Source organism: Gavialis gangeticus, unplaced genomic scaffold (assembly GCF_001723915.1).
Source record: "Gavialis gangeticus isolate Ggan-Ray unplaced genomic scaffold, GavGan_comp1, whole genome shotgun sequence".
NCBI lineage: Eukaryota > Metazoa > Chordata > Crocodylia > Gavialidae > Gavialis > Gavialis gangeticus.
Window position 1 is genome coordinate 39,630,461 of NW_017729006.1, and position 25,704 is coordinate 39,656,164.

Consider the following 25,704-nt stretch of genomic DNA (forward strand, 5'->3'; position numbering starts at 1 on the left):
TGTATATCAGCACATCATGGCAAAAACCATGCTAACTCACTAATGTGCAGTAGAATTAGTCTACTAAACATTAAGCATCACAAAAAGACTGTACACCATTGCTACTGTGCATTTATGTAGTACCTCATATTAGAGGTACTAAACTTAAATGTGCAGTATCAACAGCACATTAATTCATGTGTAGCTGCACCCAGGGTAATATAAAATTAATCAACTTCCTGATTTTGATATTGATTAATAAAAACTCTATCATTGTTGAAGATGATATTCCCTACATGCACGTGGTACGTAAACAGAAGTAACATTTTAACTGAGAAGCAGCTTTCAAATTTTAGAATGAAACAAATTAACTGATTGATATAGCTACTGCAAGTATTTTGTTCCATTTTGAAGTGAGCAGATGGAAGCAATAGATCATATCCACTTGTATGAAGTTGACTGCAATTTAATTAAGGTCATTTGAAGTTGATAATGATACAGAGTACAGAGCAAAGCATGAGAGATTGCACAAACAGGCAGAAAGGGCAGTAGTGAAATTACACAATAATTATCAGACCAAAATTAAAGAATACTTTATATAATTAAAACCACAGTTTTAAGAATGCACAATGTATCTACATCGGTTGGAATTCAGCCAGTACATATTAATCTTGACCACAAGTTGTCAAAGACCTGGTGTTTTTTCCACCTAATCTAAAAAGTGTTTGCTAATTGAGTTAAATTAAAGCCAACATTCAGAAAACATAAAACCTTACATATACTAACTGTATGTATTAGTTTCCATGTTTCTTTTGAGTAGTAAAGTTATCCCTATGTGTATATAGGGATATTCTGCTTTGAGGCTTACAAAATATATTTTATAAATTAGTAGTCCTAGGTTTAAATTAGAATCAGCTCATAAATTCTGCTGAAATTTAGTTTCAGATTCTGTAGAGAAAGTTCGAGGATTTTTTTTATCATCTGTCTCTCTCAACTCCCCTCTGAGAACAGTAAATCAACAATAAAATCACTTTTAATCTATCATCTTAATTTGCTTGGGGTGGGTAGTACAGGAAAATGAGTCAGAATTCTAAAGACTGGTCCTTACATATTTCTTATATCATTTGCCCAAGAAATCTGCTTCCTGAGTTAAATCCTTACATATTGTACATTTGTCAATCAGAAGAACTCCATTAGCCATAAAGATGGCGTTCTGCAGAAAAATAAGCAACACTGCCTATCTTGATGGCATTAATGCATTATTTAGCATGTCAGTTCAAACTAGTAGCTGATCTTAATGCCTCTTTTTTTCATTGTCCAATACATGTGGGATCCAGTAACATTCCTATTGTAGTCTATGGGAGCAGGGTTGACCAGCTAAAAGAATAACACATTAATTACATAAGCTTAAAAAATATTATTTTACTGATTGTTCATTCAGTATTTTTTAGTCAACTGCAAAGGACAGTGCATAAGAAAATACCTTGACTCAAAGAGCATTTCTGACAGAGCAACTTCTCCTAGTGTCATACCTCTACTGAAGTAAATCTAACTAAGACAGTTCATCCCACCTGAGCTTCTGCCGCCAAATGAACTTGTTAAGAGACTGACTTAAATAGAAATGCCTGGCTTTTGGCCAAAATTAATGCCTTCCACTTCATCTTTAACCTGCTCTTTTATCTCTAAGTAAAGCATAGGTCTTGAATACAGGTGTTTATGGAGAGTTCTTTGTTCTTTGGCATTAAAAAGAATTTGAATTTTCTTGCTTTGCTGGGTTTGATATGGTATTTAATTCATCCGGGGGAGTTTTCTGTTCCAGTGCGAATGGAGCACTTACACTGACATAAATTGTTTCTAGCCTTTCCAATGTCATAATACGTAGGTGAGATGTTTTAAAAACAAACCAATGTCTTTGTTCTCCTTCACAATTTAAAAAAAAAAGCAACGTAGCATTTTCAGAAGGAGGGACAGATGTTGTCATCTCTGCTTTAGAGTAGGGATATGTGGGGGACACAGGGCTGAGGAGTCAATAGAATAGGGGAAGACAAATTTAGATCTCTTCCAGTTTCCCAGTGCAGAGGCTTATCCACCAGATCATACTCCTCTTACACATGGAACTTCACATTTTCCTAGTAACATGGTTTTTACCAAGTAGATAAACCACCATAAATCTTTTCTTTTTTGACAATTCTATTACTGAAAGCCTCACAGCACCATCTGATTTGCACTATTTTCAGATAAACAAAATGTGAATCCCAGGATAACAAGTTATGTAGCATTTTTCAATGACCAAGATAAACTCCTTGAAATCCTAGCATTCAGTCCACAGCCTTGACATATTCTTTACTAGCCAGGAATTTGAAACTATGGTTGGAGCCAAGAATTTCTTTATTCTGTCACATGCTTCCTGATACCTTTTGATTGACTAGACAGCAATAGCCCACCCTTAGTCTTTATTATTACTGAAATAACAGAACCCTAATACATGTATGTTTCAAATAAGTAATTTACTTACCTTATTATTCAGTAATCTGAAAGTTCTTACCCCAATCTGTCACTTTCTCTTTTGGAACAAGTCCAAAACTATTCAGTGGGTACAGCCTCCAGTCTTGTTTGTGATTCTTTAATGGGTTTAATTTTTCCTTCGATCTGCCAGTGCCTTTTTGTGCTGGAAACAACTGGAGAATTTCATTAAGAAATGTCCTTTGAATTGCAGACATCAATACAGCCATCACTGCTGTTACTGAGACCCCCATTTACCTTCTATTTGCATAGCCATCATCAATAAGTATTCTACCTGTGCCTGGGACTTGGATGTTGTCATGTCATGTCATAATTTGGTTCCAAAGACAGTACTTCATACAGAATAAATTATGTTTCTCCTATAAGTCACTGGATTTGTCATTCGTTCTGCTCTAACTTGTCTGAGTTGAAATATAAAGCAGTGAAAAAGTGTAACTATTATATAAGAGGGCATAGTTGATACAAAAGGAAACAAGTGGCAGTATGTGGTACTCACTGCTCTAGTATTAAATGTAAGTAATTTAGTATGTAGTAAACTATGCAAGGTTCCCAATCCAATATATTTTTTTACTGACAACCAAGCTGTTTTACCAGCATATATTTTATATTATGTAAACATAACCCTTCTGCCAGGCCCTGGACAGCAATATCAAAGGGTGGGTTCAAATTTAGGGAGTTAACACCAATCATAGTCAAAAAAAAGTTTAGTTGTCAGTAAAAAAATATATCGGATTGTAAAAAGTTTGCAGATTGCCAGTTTAAAAAAATATTGCCTTGGGTTGGCAACCTTGCTTGACTGTAAACAATGGTTTTACACCATGCTGTCTCCACTCAGGGATCCCTTACCCCTTCCCCTTCCCCCACCCATACAACCTGATACCCCCCAACCATACCTCCCCAGCTCACCCTGCAGCCTTGCCCCTGCTAGCCCAGGTGTCCCCATCCTACCATGGACTGCCACCCACCACCTCTCCCCCTTTCCCACACTACAGACCCATCCTAGCCATACCACCCCTTCCCTATCCTCTCTGTGGCCATATAGCCCTGCCTACCTGTAAGGCAGGCAGTGTTACAGGCAGGCAATGGAATACAGCAGCAACAACAGCATCTGACTAGGGAAGGAGAAGGTGTCGGAGGCTTCTATTCACCACAAGGCCCTGAGGGACATGTCCCTGCAGGGCACTGAGCTGTGCTCCTGCTCACACACCAGATGGTGCTACTGTACTTTGCCTGTCCTTCACCTTCTGGCTCATTCACATGATTGATATTCACTCAAGCTCATGGTTCCTTAACTTTTTTATGGAAGGCTACATATTTATGGGCTTTATGGACAGGCATTTTTAGCCTTTTTTATGGACTTTCCATAGCCTTATGAACAATTGGAAATTCTGATGCCATGGAATTTACATTGTTAGTGCAATTCTAGATATCATAGCAAGGGGCTCTATCAAGAGAGAATCTTATATAGATAGGTAGTAAAATCACAATAGTATTTGAAGTTTAAAAAAGATCATTGGAAGAGCATAAAGAAAATAAGTTATTAGACACACACAACCAACAGAAACAGAGCCTTGTTTTACTCTGTAGACTATTATTAATCCAATTTATCTTATATAGACTTTTGTATAGCATTTCCGTAGCACCTTCTTCTTCTGCATCCAGCTCTGTGACTAAACTCTGTCAAGCGTGGTTTATTTTATCTCTCTGACAGTCTGACTGTCTATCTCTCTTTCTTTCTTTCTCTGTCTAAGAAGGATTGTGTATGCATATACTGACTATTTTTCATAATGTTTTGCTTTTGGGTCATTTGGGTTCTTTTTTAATTAGAGAAGACAAGGCACTGTGAATTTAAATAAAGCATTTGGTCAAAGCTAAGTTTAATGAGACTTTCCCTGACCTGATAGAAAATGAAGAACTTTGGAGACAAGCAGTGAGACCTCACTAGATACAATACATACATAGTTCTTCTGAAAGCAGAATAGTGTAAATATATTGGAGAGAATTTAGCTGACCTTATTTCAAAGATATTAAGTAAACCAAAGTTTCAATTTTTCCAGGTGATAGTGGGTGCTGGTAATTCTGTGCAAGGATTTAAATGGTAGCAATACAAAGGAGTTGAGGGTAAACACTCAGTATAAAACAGGTTGGAGTACACTAAAAGAAATAAATTAATCAAGTGAATATTTAGTCTACATGTCAGAAATAGATACCCCAAACTATTGGGTAAGATTTTCAACAGAATTTAAAGACTTAAACAACCAACCACCATACCGCCACCCATCACCCTAGACATTTGGCTAGGATGTTTTAGACAGGGTTGATCCTGCCTTGAGTAAATCAGTGGGTTTTAACCTTTTTTCACTTGCAGACCCCTAGAAAATTCTGAATGGAAGTGCAAACCCCTTTGACTTATAGATGTGAGTATTCAAAAGATAGTCATCTTTCCCAGACCCCTTAGATATAGTTTTTGGACCTCCCAGGGTCTACAAACCACGGGTTGAAAACCACTGGACTAGGTGACCTACTGAGGTCCCTCATAGCCCTGTTTTTCTATGATTAGAGTGCAAAGTTAACTTCAACAGGAAATGGTAGGTGAAAGTTTTTGGTTAACCTCTGATCAACATGCATTCAGTACATTCAAGATATATGGATAACTGGGCCTAATTCAATTAGAGCTTTAGTGACAAAACAAAAATGGTATTTAAAGGAAGAAGACATAATATCTCTTTGGAAAGCAGAGTTACAGCCATTTCCTCTTGTCAGACAGAGATAGATAACAAAATGGATACTCAAAGGGTATCTCCTTATATTGTATTTGTTTTATCAAAACAGATTAGAAGTTTCTGGGCTTCTCCTAACCTGGTTGTGACCATCTAATATCTCTGTTTTAATCATACATATCAAATAAATACTTTAACTTAGGCTAATTACTCCCCAATACAAATCTTCTGTTTTGAATATCTGAAAGTCTCTCTCTCCATAAGTAGGGTGAATTGTGGGTGCAAAAAAAGGTACTGACACTTATATGCATAGGAATACTTTAATGAATGAATATAAATATTAACATTACCCTATATCACTAATTGTAACAAAGATATGCAACTCTAGGAACACTATGAGCAGCATCTTGGGTTTTTAGACTGCTCAAGATCTTGTCTCTCACAAGTAGCTAGCATAAGGGAGAGGATTTTTTTCCTTTCCCTCCCATTCTTCCTTCTGGTTAGCAGAGTGGAGAGCTAAAGCTGCTGCTAGGCCTTAAGAAGGTGCATCTGTTCTTTACTAATTATCTGTTTCTTCTTCCCTTAACAACTTTCAGGGGTTAGGAGGCAGCCAGCAGCCTGGCCTGTTCCAGCTGACAGAAAAGCAACTAGCTGGGAAGGAGGAAAGGGAGAGTGGAAATTAGGCTTCAAGAGAAAGTAGGAACCCGATGGTGAGGAAGTACAAAAGTACCAGGTGAGACAAGAGAAGTCACTAGCTAGGGAGTGAATGGAGCACTGTTGAAAGGAATTGTATGCAAGAAGATGATAGGTAGTAAGCTACTGAACATGCCAGAGTCTGCTGGCTATACCAATCACAGTAGCTGTAGGCAACAAGCCACTGGGCAACTCTACTTTCCAATTTTACCACATCTCAAGAAGACAGCAAATGCAGGTACTAAGGATTATGCAGAGAAAGATAGGATTGTAAGACAGAGGTTTTCACAGTTTTAGAGAAGCATCCACATTTTAGGACGGTATCCAGACTTTTAGGGATTTCCCATCGCTGACTTTATATTAATTTTCTTACCTCAGTATGGGAATTGGATGCTGCTAGCTTTCACATCTTTTTGCAACAGGTCTGATCTATCAGATGCCTTGATGTATCTGGTATGGTAGCAACTGTCAAATTTAGTGGATTTGGGTCTATTGAGAGAGGGGATCTTGAAAATCTTGAGAAGGCTTACTTTGAGAACTTCTTCTGTTTCCTAGGCCAATATATGCCCTGGTGGATGGTCCCAGACTCTGAGTGTTTGAAAACCTATCCCCAAGACTAAAAGATATTCAAAAGCTGCTAGATGTGTGGGAAGAAGTAATGGACAGTGTACATCTAGCCAGTGCTCTGACATTGCTAATCATAGCTCATATTCATGTAAAGTCTGCAAGTCTCTCCTAAATTCCTTAGGAGAGTTTGATATATCTCTGTTGCTGCTGTGCATAATTTGGAGGAGTTTAAAATAGCTTTCTCAGTCCACCTGTATACACTGAATGAATTTTAACAGCTAGTGTAAACAGCAGTCAATGAAAGCTATTTACACACCAAATGTGATAATAATGTGCACAGACGAATTAATTATACTAAATTAAAAGGCGGGTGGAAAGGACCTAACCACACAATCTGACTGCAGAAGCTGGTTTGTATGGCTGCTATGTCCTATGGTAATAGGATGGTAAACTATAATCATTTAGCAATTGGTTTCTTCTGGGTGAAATCCTCTTTTTAGCTTTCACTTACCATGGGCTAAAGCAAGTATATGAAAGTTATTGCAAGTCATATGCAGTAAATTAATCCTGTTAGGACTAAGAATTTACATGCAGTGTAAGACCTACCAGGAACCACCTGACTCTAGATTATGTTAAGTGGTGCCTGCAAGCAGGTGGAGCCAATGTAATTCAAGTCCTCCTATATAATCCAGTTGGACTTTTTTTGTCTATACTTTAAAAGGCTCTTCCTAGGTTTGTTGCATTTTTTAGGTCTTGTTTTGCTGCTCTGATGATTTTAAGCTTATAGTTTAAACAACTTTTTATAAACTTGCTGGTTGTTCTTGTCCAACTCTTTCAAGAAAGCTAAAATATTCATAGGTAAAGAATATATGACTTTTCTTTCTGTTTTTTAATCTATCTGTGAGATCCACACTTCTTTGACTGAGTAAGTCACAGTTAACAAGAAGCTGCATGGATAATTGATAAAATTATCCAGGAGCACATGTGCAAGGGACCAGCAGGGAAGATTATGCTTAGAGGCAATCAACATGGGTTCATTAGAGGCAGGTCCTGTCAGACCAACCTGGTTGCCTTCTATGACCAGATCACAAGAGCCCTGGACTTTGGTGTCATGGTGGATGTAGTCTTTCTGGACTTTCGGAGGGGCTTTGACACTGTCTTTCACCCCATCATCATTAAAAAATTAGGTGACTGTGGTGTCCTAATGCTGTGGTGTACAGTCAGGTGGGTCGCTAATTGGCTGGAGGACCGCACCCAGAGTGTGGTGGTGGACGTGTCATTTTTGACCTGGAGGGACATGGGCAGTGGGGTTCCCCAGGGCTCGGTCCTCAGGCCCCCATTGTTTAATATCTTCATCGGTCATTTGGACGAGGGGGTGAAAAGCACCTTGTTCAAGTTCACAGATGACACTAAGATGTGGGGAGAAGTGAGCATGCTATAAGAGAGGGACAGGCTGAAATTAGATCTGGACAGGTTACAGAGGTGGGCAGATGAGAATAGGATGGGTTTCAATACAGACAAGTGCAAGGTGATGCACCTGGGGAGGAACAACCGGCACCATACCTACAGGTTAGGGAACTCCCCTCTTGTCAGCACGGAGGCGGAAAAGGATCTTGGAGTCACTGTTGGTTCCAAGATGAACATGAGCCAATGGTGTGGGGGTGCAGACAGGAAGGCGAACCACACCTTGTCATGCATCCATAGATGCATCACGAGCAGGTCCAAGGAGGTGGTCCTCCCCCTCTATGCGACACTGGTCAAGCTGAAGTTGGAGTACTGCATCCAGTTCTGGGCACTGCACTTCAGGAGGGATGTGGATAGTATGGAAAGGGTCCAGAGGAGGGCCACTCTCTTGATCAGGGGGCAGCAGGGCAGGCCCTACAAGGAGAGGCTACAGGACCTAAACCTGTTCAGCCTCCACAAAAGAAGGCTGAGAGGTGGCCACCTACAAACTTGCCAAGGGGGACCAGAAGGCAATGGGAGAGTCCCTGTTCCCCCGAGCATTACCGGGGGTAAGAAGGAATAATGGCCATAAGTTGATGGAGAGTAGATTCAGGCTAGACATTAAGAGGCACTACTTCACAGTCAGGGTGGATAGGAGCTGGAACCAACTTCCTAGGGAACTGTTGCTCGCCCCAACCCTGGGGATCTTCAAAAGGAGGCTAGACAGTCACCTAGGGTGAATGCTGGGGTCATTTGCCCCCAGCATTCTTTCCTGCCCATGGCTGGGGGTCGGACTTGATGACTTGCTTAGGTCCCTTCCAACACTACCAACTTTGAAACTATGGTGTATTTCATTGAACACCCATTTTTCTGAAAGTTTCATGTATGGCTATTATTCTAAAAAGCATTTGATGTGTTCAGTTTCTGCTGAAATTAACTGCCATGAAGTAAATCCTTCAGTCCAATCTGTTTTAAAATTTGAAGAGCACTAGACTAAATGTTCCGTATTGATAATTCAGTACAGTTCCACTTGACTCTAATGAATCTATGCTGTTTTGATCCAACTAAGGATCTGTTCTGTTCAGGTTTGTACTTGTAATATCAGAATATCTGATGCTGTGTTTGTTCTTTAGCCAAACATTTCATAACAATATAGAACATTGTTATTAATTTTTTTTAAGTACTTGGTCAGGGTCAATTCTTAGCTGCCATAAATGGCCACTCTGATATGGCCTAAAGGTCCTCAAGAGTTCTTGTTTTGCTCCATCTTCAATTATACTTAGTTCTCTTTATTTTAAAAAGCAGTAAGAGCTCATATTCTAGAACATAAGTTCATAAATACCGGTATCAGACAGAGGAAAATATACCCCTGACTGTATGTCATACCAAGGGCATTATATGTTTGTGTGTATAACAATAAGGTTTTGGCTATATGGCACCTTGTAGTCTAATAATGGAATTTTTCCATATAAAAGAAGACCTTGCTGTGCTCACCCGCTGTGTATGATCAAAGCCAATTTGTCTCTTTTCTACTTTGGTTTGATGACATGCCAAGCTTCAAGGTATCAAGGCACATGTGTATGCAAGTTTTGTAGGCTATACTCAGTCACGCCATCTAGACATCAGATCCTCCAGATGAGAAAGTGCTCTTGTACTCTTGGTGAACTGTGACTTTTGAAAATCAATAGTTTCCTTTCAGTGGATTTTAAACTGCCTTCTGTTGTAAGGTCGCACATGATACAGTAACACTGAAGAATTTAAGATGCTTGATAGACTGGATAGTGTAACATGATATCATTCTAAGTACCAGGGACAAGAAAATGCCTGATACTCCTTTTTGCATGAAGAAAATCTATTGCTAAGCTTGGCCTCAAAGCAATTAGTGGTTCATTTAATTGAATCACTGAATTCATCTATTCAGTCTATCGTCTAGAGATAATTTAGCTTCAGTGTAATATAGCCAGTTATCGAGAGGATTTATAATAGAGTTACCTTTTATCTTTCCAATGAGTGGATGCTTAAACAGAATAAAATACCATTATAGCCCTTCAGAGCTGCAGGTACCGTTCTTTGGCAACCCATTATTGATATGGCTGCCATATTTCCAGAACTGATAAGCTACCATTCTTATGTCTGAGCTTCCCTGCTGTAATCCAACAGATGTATCCCACATATCCTTTTTAAAAAAAAACATACCAAAAATCTTGAATGCTACTGGTGGTTTGTGCATTTATGCATGTGTAATAGGAGATAGTATTTGTGGATTAAAATGAATACATGGTTTGTAAGCACTTTGGTCCCGCTTCTTTAATAAAATGGTTTTAATCACAACCAAGATGAGCATTACCACAAACAGCATCTCCTGCTTTCCCCTTTTCTTCCTGCTTTCCTTTCCTTTGTCATGTCTTTGTGACAAGGTATTTAGCAGAATTTGCACACACGGTGGAATCTCACATGGCCATGCAATGAGCACTTCTGCTATAGCCTTAAACTTGTGACCGTTGGGTTGTTAACCACACATTTTACTGCCCACAACACCGCAGCCCCTTCATCCCATGAAAAACTACCCAAAGTGGAGTTTTCCATAACCCAAGACAAGAGAACAGCTCAGGGCCCATGAGACCAACTAGGAAACATGCTAAGCCAATATAATTAACTTTAGGTATGCCATTTATATTACAATGTGTGTTTCAATGTAGTATGAAGGTAGTAAACCTCCTACATTATATTCATTTGTTGTACATATCTATAAACTGTATTTCAAAGTTTTTATATACCACTTCATTATTGCAGAAAATAACTGATTAGTAAGTCTTGTGCTGGTGCTTTTTATATAATAGATTTTAGAAGAGGTTAAGATTGTGTTTGCCTCTATAAAATAATGTCTCTATTGCTGCAAGTTCCAGAGTCCTATAAATAAAAATTATATTTGTGTGTGTGAATTATGCAAAGCAGTAAGAATTTTTAGGGGGCTGTTCCGTAAATACTCTTTAAATAGCCCTGCAAAGGTAATGTTATCTTTTCTGACTTAGTACTGAATCCTAACTTGTGCTGCCAAATTTAGGATCTACCTCTTTCTAGAAAATCACATCCATTACTTGAATGTGGAGGAGGAATTAACCTTACACAGTGATTGTCGATCCTGTGTTTTTAAATAGAAAAACTGCTCTGAAAAATCTTCAAATGAGTGCTCTGTGTAAATTTTCTGTCTTAATTACTAATCCTCTGAAAGAGGTTGAAAAGTTGTAATTGTAGCAAGTCAATTGTTAATATGGCAAGACTTTGTTGGATTTATTATAAGGTGAGGTTTTGAGAGGGTTTTTTGTTTTGTTTTGACTCATTTTTCATCGTTCCATTTGTTTATAACTTCCTCCAGTTCTCACTTTAAAAAAAAAAAACCTCTGAAACAGTTAGCATTGGTCAACAGTAAGTACACCATATTTGTATCTCTTCTAATGATTATACTCAAGAGAACAAAGCACGCACATCTGTCAGACCACTAGATGGAAAGAGCTGTCTAACTGAAGAGCAAAACTCTTTGTCATTATAGAAGTAATATCTTTTGTTTCGTGCATGTGGTTAAATTCAGGAATAGCTGCATGCAATAAGATTGTGAAGCTCAAAATAGTTTCTCATAATTCATTCCAAGCATTATATTGTTGCCTTTATTTCCAGGAAACGATAACAATTTTATCTTTGGTCTAATTAAATGACGGATGCCAAATTCACTGAGGCAGTGTAGGGAGGTTCTTTTTACATTGTTTTTCATAAGAAGCTGGCTGAGAAGGTCTCTTGTGAATCATCTGTGAAAAGAGTTCTGTAATGACTGCATGAACTGTGCTGTAGTATTGGCCACCTGCTTTGCCATCGTGCTCCTATGCCCAAATCTATGGGTTTCCAGGTCAAAGTACCTGCAGGCATCTTGCTTCAGGGAAGTGAATGAATAATTATAGCCACACGAAGCAGTGTCTATTTGTCTTTAATTCTTTTATTGGACAAACTATATAGTTGGGATAAATGTTAAACAAGCTCTCTGGATATAAAATGCCCTTCCTCAGGCCTGGAGAAAAAGCAGATACAGCCTAAATCCCAGAGATGTAACTGGCAAGTTTGTATCCTGGCAAAAGTCTGCTGGAGAGCTGAGTTGGAGGGCTGCCACTGAGCATTAGGAAGTGGGAGGTGGGGGTGCCAGTTTTACCTGTCCCAGCTACTGCTGTCCTGTCTTGGGCTACCTACCACTGGTGGCAGTGGTGTCTGCTGCTGCACTAGCATGTATCCCCCACTGGGCTGCTGCTAATCAGTAGCTTTTCCTGTGGCACAGGCTCCCCTGAAGAAGGCCATTCTGGTTCCCCTCCCAGTTGGCCCCCAGGGCTGGTGTCCTGGTCACACATGCCTTTGGTTATCCTACTGCTAAACTGTTCTACTAGGGTAGAACAACTACTCTTGTTTAACCCAATGATGCAAATGAAAATGGTCACATGAGAAGGGAAGTGGGCAGCAAATCTGCAAAACAAAGAGAAGTAGCGGAGAGACCTAAGCCTAAACTTAAGCCCATCCATATTGGAAGAGGCCCATTATTACCTGTGGAACACAGACAGGTTAGCAGAGGGGGCTGGTAAATCATAATTGACTGTAAAATCATTATATGAGTTGGGTCCATGATTTTTTTTCATGTCCAATAAAGTTATGAACTTTTATTCTCGGGCCCATATTCCAATGGTATTGTCTACAATTCCTGTGAGGACAATGACTTCACATCACATCAGTGTTGTTATACATCTCTGACTTCAGTCTGAGATGGAATGTTTGGCTGGTGAAAAGTGCTCTTTCCCTGGTGAATGGATGTTTTTGTCCTGTGTCAGCTGAAAGTAGAAATAGCAGTAGGACAGAGCTTTCAAAAGCCCCAAGGGCCAGTCAAAAAGGCACTTAGTGCCCATAGTGGATCTTAAACAGAATTTAAGAACCTATGCCCAAAGAAGTGATGCACAAAGCTACTAACTGCTTGGCCACCAAGGGCTCATCTCCAGCACCCCAGTCTCATGCTTGCCAGAGACGGGTTTCAAGAGTATAGGTGCAGAGGGATGAGCCTGGAGCAGCCTTATGATATTTCTGTTTGGAGTACCTCTGCAAACGTGGGTGGGTGCGACATGCTCAGCCCTTTCCTCTCTGAAACCCACCTTTGCTGCCACCACCTTGTAGTTACCTAGGCAGATATCATTCTCCTACAGTATGTACCCAGAGCTTCCCGCCTGTTGCCTGAGCTGTACATGTCACTGCACACTGCAAGCATGTCTGACCTAGACTAACTATAGGTCCCTATATCCAGGTCCTCTGAAGGCCCTCAAGGGGCCTGATTTGGTAGATGTGATCTGACCGTGCTTAAAAATCCCAAGAGGATTGATTTTTAACACCCAGCATGGTAGCTTGGAAAACATGGCTGAAGGAGGATGTGGTATCCAAAGTATGGACTTCAGGCAGAGCAGGGGCTAGGATCCAGGTCCCCTACTTCATGTGTAGGTATCTTTTGTCATCCCAGAAAAAGTGAGCACTCCCTCCTCCTCCATCCATGTTTAGAAGATATGGGTGAGCTAGCTGTCCACATGCAAAAGAAGAAGGATTTTAGCTGTGGGGTACAGGAAAGGGCTTCAGGATCTAAATCCCATAAAAACAAAAGGATTGTCATTTACTGGATCAAACCATAGGTCCACATTGCCTGGTATCCTGTGTCAGACAGTGGCAGATAGTGGATGCTGAAAGGGAGAGTGAATTGAATGTAACCAGGCTTCCCCTCCCCCTGGTTCCTCTCTCATTTGCAGCCTCCAGCATTGTTTTTCATTTGTTGTCATTTCCTAGAAAGCTTTCGTTCAGAGGCTGTATTCCTAACTCCCAGTGTCTCATGGGCACCTAAGTACCACTGGGCTCCAAGGAGGCACCTAAGTCTGGGAGGGAGGCAGGATTTGGAATTTCTTATTGGTTGACTGCATGTTCAGCTTTTCTACACGGCAGACTTGTCATACCAGGCAGTGACATCTTCTGACAAAGCACAGTGCTCCAGACAAGTTGCCTCCAAAACTAGAAGCAGTGCTCCAGGGAGATTAATTATCTGCTATTAGAGATTTTGAAAATTCTATCATTAAAAGATCAGATTGGCTCGAGCTCCCATTGATTTTCCTGGGAGTTTTGCTTAAGGGCAAACTGCCTGGTTAGCACACAAAGGATTGTAGGGCTTGATTTTTTTTGCAAACATCACTCCACAAGTAACATTACTGAAACTGAGCACACAAGGGAATGTAGGTGCTTCCCAGTGGGAGTAAGAGAATTGGACCCTAAAGTAGCCAAATTAGCTGTATTAATGTAACACTCGCGTGCGCACTTGCTGTGGTAAAGTGTGTTCTTTTGGTTGTGTATTGTGGTGTTTTTGTGTGTGTTTTATGTGGGCAAGATGGCCCCTGTTGTTCTGACCATGTGCTCAGCACATGACAAGCTGGGGCCTGTATTTGGGCAAAATATGTAAAACGCTCTGGCTTCATTAGCCAGAGGAAACAGAAGATCCTTCAGGCAGACTGAATGAGAGACAGGCTGAAGCATGACACTTGGTAATTGAACAAGGCTTGGGTAATGTCATACAAGGTATATAAGAACAACTCAACTAAGATTTCTCCCTCTTTTCTTCCTGGTGCTGCTAAGAGCTGCACAGCTGAATTGGGAGCCAGAAAAGCTGCTCTTTATGGGGGGGAAGGAGGACGCTGCTTCACTGGAGTGGTGAGCAAAAGTTACATGATGGGGGAAAGCCTCAGGTACAGGGAAAAAAAGTCTGTCTCAGAGTTTGAGACTCCTCTTTCCTCCCCCCCACTTTTCTTTTTTTTTATTTCTTGAGTGGGGTTGTTGAACCCTGGAGCAAACTGATCAGGAATAGAGTCCTGCTAGGTTTGCTGGCAGTTTTGGCCACACAGGCTTTGAGGGGGATAATACCATGAGGGTAGTAATTCCTAAAGTAGACTGACCAGGAATGGCTCCTGGCAGTTACTGGCCCCCTGTGCTTGGGAACTGTAGTGTCTCAGCACAGTGGTATAGTTGAGACCGGATGTCCAGGCTGCAGCCCTGGGCCCTTTTTGCTGTCTTACAGCTATTGCATTTCAGCCTGTGTGGCTGAACCACAGCCATATGTTCATGGGTGTCTGGTGCCTCCCGAGTCTGGGGGAGCAGCAGATTGCCAACCGGGGGGGTCCCCTAGCAGCCAATTGCCAATGTAGGGGAGGGACACAGCCATGGTGCAGTGAACCAAAGGAGCAACTCGTAGGACTCTCCAGTGTGGGCTCCCCTCTCCAGCCCATTGCTGAAGTACAGGTATAGGGGTGCAGGCTGCCAGAACTACCAATTGGGGAGCCCCAAGTCCCAGATTGCCTGGGCATGGGTGAAGCCCCCTCAAGGGGATGCCACCTATAGAGTTTGCTTTGCAGTTAGTTTTTAAATTATGTTTAGTGTTTACTTTTTTGTTTGTTTTTATTCTTGGTAATAAATTTGGGTTTTTGTGCTTACACTGCTTGCAAGGAGAGGGCTTTGTTTATATGGGACACCCCAGCAAATTTAGTGTTCCCAGATTTGTGGGCAGGGGCTCGAGCCACTGGTGTAATTTATGAGATACCCCAAAATGTGAACCCAGCCCTTTTTGCTGCCAACCAGTGCCCAGCAGAAGGGTTACATTTGTATGACTGCAGTACACCGAAAATTAAAAACTGGAATCTGTCAGATTGTGCATTCTTTGTTTTAAATTAAATGATTCCACGTTGTTGTTTTGCTGTGCCCAAGAAGAACAGTAGACCAAACCATGGTGACAATGGCATATTTCATTATATAACTGTCACACTTTTAAAGGAATATGTTTATAGCAGGTTGTAATGGAAATGGAAGACTATATACAATAGCTGACATTGGAGAACTGCAGTATGCAAAGCCCCATGGGCATAGATGGGGCTGGGGGCTGGGGAGACATTCATAATTATAGGACAAAATGAACATTGGAACCACCACTATATAGCAGTTATGTGATGTGAATCGCTCATACATTTACATGAGGAATTTCACAGTGTTGTCATTTGTAGAATGTTTTAACGAAAATGGAAGTCTTTGGCAAGGTGCTGCTAGAATCAGTCATTTGTCACTTTCTATTCACTAACTCAGAGGGAAATGGTAGAAAGGTTCCTAATGTAGCACAGATGTAATTGTCTCATCATCCTAGTAGCTTTTTTGTCATCATCATTTAATTAGGATTTTAAGTGGTACTCTTACCATTGTTACTGAATTATGTTCAACAAGATCCATATAAATATGAATGAGTCATTTATTGCACTATTAATCATTTAGTGGTTACAGTATTTAAATAAAGGATCAGTTGTCATATAACCTAATTTTGTTCTTTAGAAAACAGTTTCTCAGGAATAAATTGTATGCATTCTGTATGTATGCAATGAATATTTATTTCACTTTAGGAAGAGGCACTTTAGCATTAGGTCAAGTATTAATCTTGCCTCTTGCAAAGACTGATATAGCTTACAGGAAGCAAATTCAAATTCATGAGCATTGTCCTCTTCACTGTTTCTAGGTGCTGCCTGTGAAATGTGGGCTGATTGCAAACAAAATTACTATAAAAACATAATGCCAGTATTGAAGTCATTCATAGGGGTCATGTATGTGCATATTCTGAAAGGAGGGCTGGATGAGGGACTCGTATGATGATCTTAATGGGTTTAATCCCCCCTTTGTCTCAGATGACAGTCACTTCTTGGTGACAATGTATGAAATGGAAGTATAGTCAATAAAACCTAGATTTGATGAAGGCACAGGAGCTGGAGAAGAGAAAATGAGCAAACTAAAGCCACTCGGCTCATATCTGTGGATACAATAAAGAATCTAGTTCAAAACTGCTGGAATCTCTAGCATAGTTCCTTCTGGCAGAGGGCTTTGAGCACCAAACTGATACTGAGTCGGGACTGCCAATGGTTAGGCTAGTGTGTGTTATCTTTTTGATATGAAAACAGAGAAAGTATAAATGAGTAGGGTGGGGAAATTACTGGAGAAGAGGTTACGTTCAAAACTTATCTTTGTTTCTCTCATTTGTGCCCCTTTCCATGTTTAATGTTTAACCCAAAACCTCCAAAAGAAACTCACTTGAAACTGTCATGTTTTACATGTAGGATAATGCTGAAACAATGCAGAACAGCAAATACTTTCTGCTCTTGGTGCAAAATAATTGTTGTGGGAAGCAAGGATATATCTGAATGATAATAGTACCTACAGGGCTGTGGCAAAGAGCAGGAATCTTACTGTGCTATGTACTGTATAGTTGCTCCATGTTGGTTTGTTAAAACACTCTATTGTCAGAAAATTTAAGGGTTACAATTTCAAACAAGTAACAGATGTTTCATATATTTTGAGGTTTTCATGCAAATGTTGCATGCAGCTGTACAATAAACATTTTCCCCTCCTGCCCACCATCCTCTCTTCAGAAAACTGTCCCTATCAAAGCCTTCTTTCCACTCTCCAAACCCCCCAACTGTAAGATACCTTCTCTTTCGCCTGTTTTGGTTTTGGGGCATGTTAACACTATTTAAGTCTGAAAAGCTGTTGAGCAAACTGAGGTGTCTCTTTCTCCATCCATGGCAATATAGTCCCAAGTTGCCATCTTTCCCTGAAGTTCAGTGAGAATTTTTCCACAAATCTCATTGAGACCAGAACTTCACTCTTAGTTCCTGCCAACCCCAGGAACTGAGATCTGGGAGAAAAGAAATTGAAGCCGAAATGCACATCTGACCAACTCCCTCGATGGCTCCAGGCTAATCTGCTTTTATGAAGTGTAAGCGTTATTCTGCCATGTTTTATTTCTATTTACCCTGCACAACTGAGGAGAAAATGAAGCTGAAGTCTTCAGTGGAATGAAAGTGTAATGTTTGAAGTTTCAGTAATGCCTTGAAATGTTAATCTGCTCTCTAATGCAGAATACTGATACAGACTACTGATTTTTGTCTTTGCATTTGTTGATGTACTGTGAAGAGTACTCATGACTAAATGGCAGTGTGGGGCAGGAATGTAACAGTTGTATCTATGAGCTGCAAGGGTTCCTTGCAGCAAAGGTATATGTTCAATGTTTAGGGGTTGTATCACCAAGTCTTTCGTGCACTTTGTACAACTTGGCATTGTGTTTATTAATTGACATCAGGAAGATGAGATTGTCAGGAGACATCAGGTTCTCCACACTTTGGTTACAGGCTCTAGAATGCTGTATAGTCTCAAACAGGCAATCACTCAGCTTTTCAAAATTTCCAGTAATAGGAAACTAGAAAGAGGATACTTCCAGGGAGCTCTTGATCTTACTGAAAAGGAAATGAGGTGGAGGAGAAGAGAATCACAGAAAGGAATGATCATTAATGGCAAGCACAGATGTGCAACAGTGCTGTCCATGACAGGGGAGGAGGGGTGCCAGAGCGAGGGTGGGAGGAGGCAGGCCAAGATGAATGAAGGGAAGCAGTCACACCAGCAGTTCAGATGGGTGAAGAGAGAAATCAACTGAAAATGTCTTGACAGCTGCAGTTCTCTTCTTTATCTGAAGAAGAGTTGGATCCTGGGGTTGGATCCTTCCCAGTCAAGTTTCTCATTTTAACACTCGAGCAGCAGAGAAGTGTGTCAAGGTCATAAATATGCTGGCTTTCCAGAAGGTGGGTGTTTAAAAAAAAAAATCAAATGCATTGAGCCTGTAGTAAACTGTGTTAATGAGTCTATTCTGTCTTCTTCTTAGAAACTGGGAAGATTGACCAAGATATATATAAATACAATACACCTGGATTCACTGGCTGCCTGTCCAGAGTGCAGTTCAACCAGATTGCCCCCCTCAAAGCAGCCTTGAGACCTACCAACACCTCCTCCCACGTCCACATTCAAGGGGAGCTAGTGGAATCCAACTGCGGAGCATCTCCATTGACAATCCCACCAATGTCGGCTGCTACGGACCCTTGGCATTTAGATTCAGGTAAGGTAAAGCCTGATTAAAAGTAAGAGTAGCTGAGTATTTGAAACTAAATGCATTTGCCTGATTCAAGAAATAGCTATAGTAAATGAAGTCTCAAAACACAAAACAATGACAATAAAAATCACTGCAAGACTGGAACCAGAAAAGGAGGGTCCATGTTATTTGTATTAAGTGCTTTTTAAAATTTGAAGGGAAATGAAAGTTTGTGGCCTGTGACGGGTAGAAGTATTCATCTGTCTGTCTTGCTAGCATCCTTAACTCATAGTTCAAGAAAGAAAGAATATACACTTCATTCTTCAAACACATTCTGCATAGGCCCATTTCACAATCTGTACATGTGCTTCTTGTTTTCCATTCCCCCTCAAGTTGGACAATTCATGAATGAAGAGTCCCTGCTTAGTTTCATGCTGGTTTATAGTCTAATTTGCTTTCTAATCAATATGAATCAACAAAATGCATAGGGAGCTTTTGGGTCCATACCAGTGCATAATTGTGTTAAATTTCAGGTGAAATATAGTGGTCCATGAAATACTTATTCATGTTCTGTTTTACTTCAGCCTTTTAATGTTTACATGATGAAACTCAAACTAACTGTCCTAGTCCCACTTGCATGTAAACTAGCCAATGCTAGTAATGTAAAAAAGCTGCTAGTCTTGATAAACAGGTTGTTGAGTGCTAGGTTCCTGATAAGTGAATATATTTTATTCAGTCCCATCTAAAAAAAGATGAATCTAATTTTAAAAGCAAATGCATTTTTAAATTTTTTAAACTGGTTTTCCACCCTTGAAATGTTTTCTATCCCTGGACCACTTTTAGTAAGAAATCCCATTAACCAACACTACATTCATCTGAGGCTGAAAATGCAGGAAGCTAGAACAAGTTGCTGATTCTAGCAGGCTGGTCCTATATTCTGCCTGACAGGTGCAAGCAGCCTTTGGAAGTACAGCATGGCTGACTTGATAAATAGTTTATCTTCTGTATGGGAGAGTGAGGTTCCTTCCTGGCTTTCAGATAAAATATTAAACAAAGCTATTTATTCTTTTCCTTTTAGATTTCTGCTTGCTTCATTCTGATTTTTGCTTACATCAGAGTTGTGCTATGTTATCCCTGGAGTTACATGTATGTGAAATTAGTGTAAGCGAGCAAAGAATGGGGTCTTAGTGATTTTATACCTAATTCATTCTTGGCCAGTGGGCAGAAAAGTAACAACAAGCTTGACACCCAGGAGGAGCAGCTACTTCTAGCTACTGCTGCACTGCCAGCACAATTTGTGCAACTGCAATGGCAGCTTTTTTGTTTTTTAATCAGCCCCCACTCTCCTGCTACCCCTAACACACACCCAGGCAACTACCCGGTCGCTCCTCCCTAGTGGTGCTTCTGTCAATGGATTTGTGGATGTGTCCTTATAAAAGTGGATGGCAAGTATTCAAGCTCCCTGGAAACATATGCTGGGTCATGTGTCAACACAGGAAGGGTCTACAAATAGCTAGGAAACTGCAGAGTTGCCTTTGAATCCTTCTTTAGTCAAAGAAAGGATTTTTATGAGGTAGTAATAATTTCCCAGCAGAGATGGAGGGAAGGGATGATGCACCTGACTAATGGGTACAGAGCCACATGATAGAATGAACTCCTACCTTATAATTACACATTCCCTCCATGCAGCCAGCCTCTGAAGGCTTAGGCAATCTTCTTTCCTTTATGCCATGTACAAAGCCCCTAGTTACTACTTCTTCACAAGCCCCCTCATCCTATTGCTGCTTTCCTGTGGAATTATCCAATTAGTTCCTGAGGGTTATATCCCACGCCCCCAGTTCAGTCCAGCTTTCTTACTAAATCATCTCCTTTTTTTGTTTTTACAATGAAATGGCCCTTTGTGATGGGTGTATAGAATGCCTCATAGATTAAACTTGAGAAGAAACTATGCTAAGTACGTTTTTAAAACCTGGGGGAAGTTCTCCACAAAAGAGACTATAAGCGTGATTTTTTTTTCCCATTACCAAAGCTCCTCTGTGGCAGCAGGGCTCTTTTTCAATGAATCCCGCTTGAGTGTATGGTGGCCCAGCTTCATTCTCGGAGGAGAGAAGCTGGAATAAGATTGGAATCCAGGTATTTTCCCTTTTTTTTTCCCCCTCTCCAGGGGTCAGCAACAGTTGGGTGAGAAGGTGTAAAATCACTTTTCTCCTCTGTAGTAAATAATCTTAGTGCTCCAAGGAGATTAACAAAGTTAAGTCCTATTACAGTGGAGTGAAAGGCAACATGGACTTTCACATTACCATGAGGCAAAATGGGTACCTGCTCCTGTGGAACCATTATTTTATTTCCACTGAAAGAAAGGGGAGATAGTGACCATTTCCATCATTCTGAATTAAGAATAACTTATCCTTTCTACAGGATCCCTAGTCATATGAAGCATATGGCTTTGTTTTGCTTCTCCCTAAAATACATGCTGGTGTTGTGGACAACATGACTTTGGATTCACACAGTCTTTAATGATGGCAACTGAAAACATTTGCTCTTAATGTCATTTATATTAAGAGCGTAGTTGCTTGCATAGTGTTTTTCATCAGAGAGAATTCCCTTTGACATGCTTTCAAAATTAGCATGCCAAAGGACTTTTTAGCCAGAAGTGTCTTAGGAAGGAAAATGGAGTTATGAAATGACTTTTGTCTTCTGGTTCCAAAATCAGATGATTTATCATGCTCTTGGTACGAACTGTAAAGAAGGGCAATGACACCAGCCCCTTTGAAATTAGCAGATTTAACTCCTGCTGTGCTAAAGGGAACAGTAGTTGGAATAGAGCCAGCACGTGCTCTCTCACACTGAAATGGCTGTAAAGAACATGACTTCTAAAGCAACTAAAAATGACACTCTCTATGACTGCTAAGTGAAAGAGCCTCGCCTTCAGACGCATCTATTTGTATTTATTATTTCACACATTTCACAGATTAGTTGCCTTTAATTGTTCAGATGTTGTATAACAATTACCAGAGGGACTGAGTGCTCACAACTCCCACTGAAATAAAGGTATTACATATAGGCATTGCTGTTAGGCCCTAGGAGAAATCCTTCAAATAGAGAGACAGATAAAACTAGTGAAATATCTGTGCTAAAACAGAAGTTTCACCAAAATTAAGTAAAGATGAATAGATGATGCAAAGAGTAGCCTCTTGTCTCTAGCTGGATTATTCCAATCCTATAGGAACTGTGCTAATCCAGTTTTAACAGCAGAGCTCACTTGGAAAGGAAGTGAAACTATGCTATAAGGGGACCTACTCCTGCCAGTGCAGTGAAGTGCGAGGAGGAGTTGCGTGCTTGTGGGGAGGCAAAAGAGAAACTACACAAACGCCATGAGATCACCTCGCAGTTCTAATGTTTTAATCCAAAAACTAACTATGAAAAAAGTGCTACCCAACACCTGGAGACTAGGCACTCAGACAGAAGTGCAGCTCCTTGCTGTAATTGAGAATGCTTTGCAGGAAGTATTCTGAGTTACAATGATCCCCTGGACCAAATGGAAGTTCGCTGTTGGCTCCTGGGGGGAAGGGACTCCAGCTGCTGGTTGGGAGCCTGCAGCTGGTTTCGCTAGCAATGGCCCCTCCTCCTTCCCAGCCTGTTGCTGTTTCCAGAATGGGAGGGGGGAAAGGGAGCAGAAGGAGCTCATTCTAGGGGTTCCCAAGATGGCACTGGAGGATGGGGTGGATGAATTGCAACCAATTGGGTTCCAATACACCCACCCCACCCTCCAGTCGGGGTTGAAAAAACCCCAAACCAAACTCCATCCGCTTCTTTTCCCCCCTCCCATTCTGAAAACAGCAACAGGCTGGCTGGCAGCATAGACACAAATTACAGAAGACACTCTGTTTTGAAATGTCTTCATCTGACCCCTCATGCAATTAGGGTTCAGATTTTAACCCAGTTGGACATTTTTTTTAATCAGTCTGCAGCTGTGCACTTGTGTTTGGTCATGCCTATAAACCACTTTCTTTGGCCAGATTAGGCAAAAAATTGTCACTTCTGCCTGCACCATTGGTGACCAGCCTTGGGTGTCTAAATCCATAATGTGGCTCCCATAAAAATGGCCAGATTTTTAGATACTTTGAGCACCTGCAGTTTCCTCTTAAGACAGGCTGTGGCTGTTTTAGTTTTCTTTGTTTTAAAAATAACTCAGACTATGAGGATGGGGGAAATAAAATAACACCTAACCTTTGGAATCTTTGGGGAATACACTTTTGTGATGCATATTCAGTTTATGGAATAAGCTCTTGTCCCATGATGCTTATCTGTATTTCATCTGTTTTATATTTAAATTGTGGAGGCATATATTTAGAGATATAGCTGTGCCTTTTAAAGACCAAATTGAACTTTCAGGGCTTACATATTTGTCAGTCAGGGTCCTCGTGGTGGTGGGGGGAAAATAACTAATATAGACATAACAAGGCCAGGGAGTGTTGTTTCACCTCTAAACTTTAATTTTTAGATCAAATCCCAGTTGGTAGTTTCTGAAACATGTTGCTAAAGTTATCTGTTCAGTGGTTTATGTCAAATGAGTTCGACCTCAATCCATTTCTAAGCAGTTGCATCACAGCCAGCAATCATAATCATGTATTATGGCAGCCTCTGTAGAAAGACCAAGGAATGTACCATTAAATGCATTATCCTTGTCCCTGTAAGCGATCCCACAGAGTCGGGCTTGAGACCCACTGATGTTGAAACTTGCACGGTGTGACACTGGAAAATTATCACTGGTTTATTGGCCTCCTGATTGCTGCCACCAAGAAGAGTATCCCCTGGGGCTTCCAGGAGGAATATACTCTCTGATGGACTAAAAAGACCCAGGACGTGTCCCAGCAGTACAATCAGTCAGGCAACCTACAGGTTGCAAAGGCCCTACTAGAGCCTCTAGATTCAGCCAGATGCCAAAAATGGATTGCATGTGTTTGAAGATCTAGACATCACACATGCTCGTTGACATACCTGGGCCCTATTATGACATCATGGAGCTACTAATCCAGCTGAATACCAGACTGCAAAACTCCATCCCAACTTCATAGTTTCTAAAATTGTTAGACAAAACAAAAAGCTCTCTCAACAAAAACACAAAACAAGAAGTCAATCGTCAATTACACTGGATAATAACATCAATCCCTATATAAGTCCCTACTGCCATTAGCGTAGCTTAAGTGAAGGGAGGTTAACTGTAATGGAGAAATGGAAGGCAGCCAGTGGAGATGGTATCCTCCAAGAATTTCTCCATGATCTAGGCCCCAAGAGATTCCAGTGGTTGGTGAAACTGTATATCAAAACCATGGAATCCAGATGCATGGTGGGAGGTCTTGATCATTGCAATACTCAAATGGAGTAAGCCAATCAACAACCCGGGAAGATATAAGCCAATATCACTCCTTTGCACAACCTACAAACTCGTTGAACATATCCTTAGGAGAATCAGCCCTTTTATGAAGCCAGTGATCCCTGAGGAACAAGTGGGATTCTGGCCTAAGCGCAGTTGCTGCTACTAAGTTTTGGCCTTACAACGTACATCAAGGCTGGTTTTCAGGAAAAAAATCCAAGAGCCATGAAGTCTTTGTAGATTTGTCATCATCCTATGAAATGGTCTGAATTAAAGGTCTGATGTTGAAGCTTGCAAAGATCATACCCTACTACCAAACACTATGCCTGATATGGACAATGCTGAGCAACAGGCGGCTATGTGTCCACCTGGATGACAGAATCAGCTTTCCCCAGTTGCTCAGTAATGGCCTGCTACAAGGTTCTGTACTCTCACCAACACTTTTTAATATATGCATAAGCGATATGCTGCCAAAGCTGTGTATATTTGCATATGCAGATTACCTTGGTTTGGCAACGCAAGCAGCCACCTTCAGTGACATTGAGTCCACTTTGAATGAGGATCTGAATACCATGGAGGAATATTTCCAGAAATGGAGACTCAAGCCAAATCCCCACAAAACAACAGTCACTGCATTCCATCTTGATAACATGAATGCTAAGTGCACCCTGAAGGTAAATTTCTGCAGTGACACTGCCACATGACCCCGTTCTATCTGGTCTCAGAGTGGGGCTGGACTGCACATTAGCCTTCCATAGCCACTTGAAGAATGTGGCTGCCAAGATGAAGATAAGGGTCAATTTGGTCCAGAAATTGGTAAGCACAAGCTGGGGAGCATCCGCATCAGTATTACAAGCATCAGTGTTGGCCCTTGCATACTCTGTAGCTAAGTACTGTGCACTGGTATGGAATGGAAGCAGTTGCACTCAACTAGTTGACATCCACCTGAGCTCTGCAGTGCGGTGCATCACTGGAACCCTCAAATCAGCCCCAACACCTTGGCTGCCTATGCTGTTGCACATTGCTTCTCCACCTATTCATCATGAGGCAGCAACCCTGCAGGAAGTCCCACCATTTAAGAAAAACAAGCATCTCCCCATCCACCAGGATCTCAGCAGTACCCCTCACTGGTCACCTGAAGTTGTGCAGTTCCTTCTGGATCCATGCATTCAACCTTCAACAATGTAACTTCAATCCTGGGGAAACTCTTTGAGAAGATCATCAAGGAGCACATTTGTGAGGGGCCGGCATCAGAAATGATGCTTAGGGGCAATCAGCATGGATTTATTAGGGGGAGATCATGTCAGACCAACCTGATTGCCTTCTATGATCAGGTCACAAAGGCCATGGATGCAGGTGTCGCGGTGGATGTAGTCTTTCTGGACTTCAGCAAGGCCTTTGACACC

General features: G+C 40.9%; 1 protein-coding gene across 1 annotated transcript in view; it reads left to right on the plus strand.

Moving 5' to 3' along the window:
* CNTNAP2 (contactin associated protein-like 2) overlaps positions 1 to 25,704 on the plus strand; it is a 1,521,099-nt gene that overhangs the window by 1,472,628 nt on the left and 22,767 nt on the right. Inside the window, exon 22 of the mRNA XM_019508724.1 lies at positions 18,718 to 18,948. Within this exon, the coding sequence (XP_019364269.1) occupies positions 18,718 to 18,948 (231 nt within the window). The remainder of the gene's footprint in view (positions 1 to 18,717; positions 18,949 to 25,704) is intronic.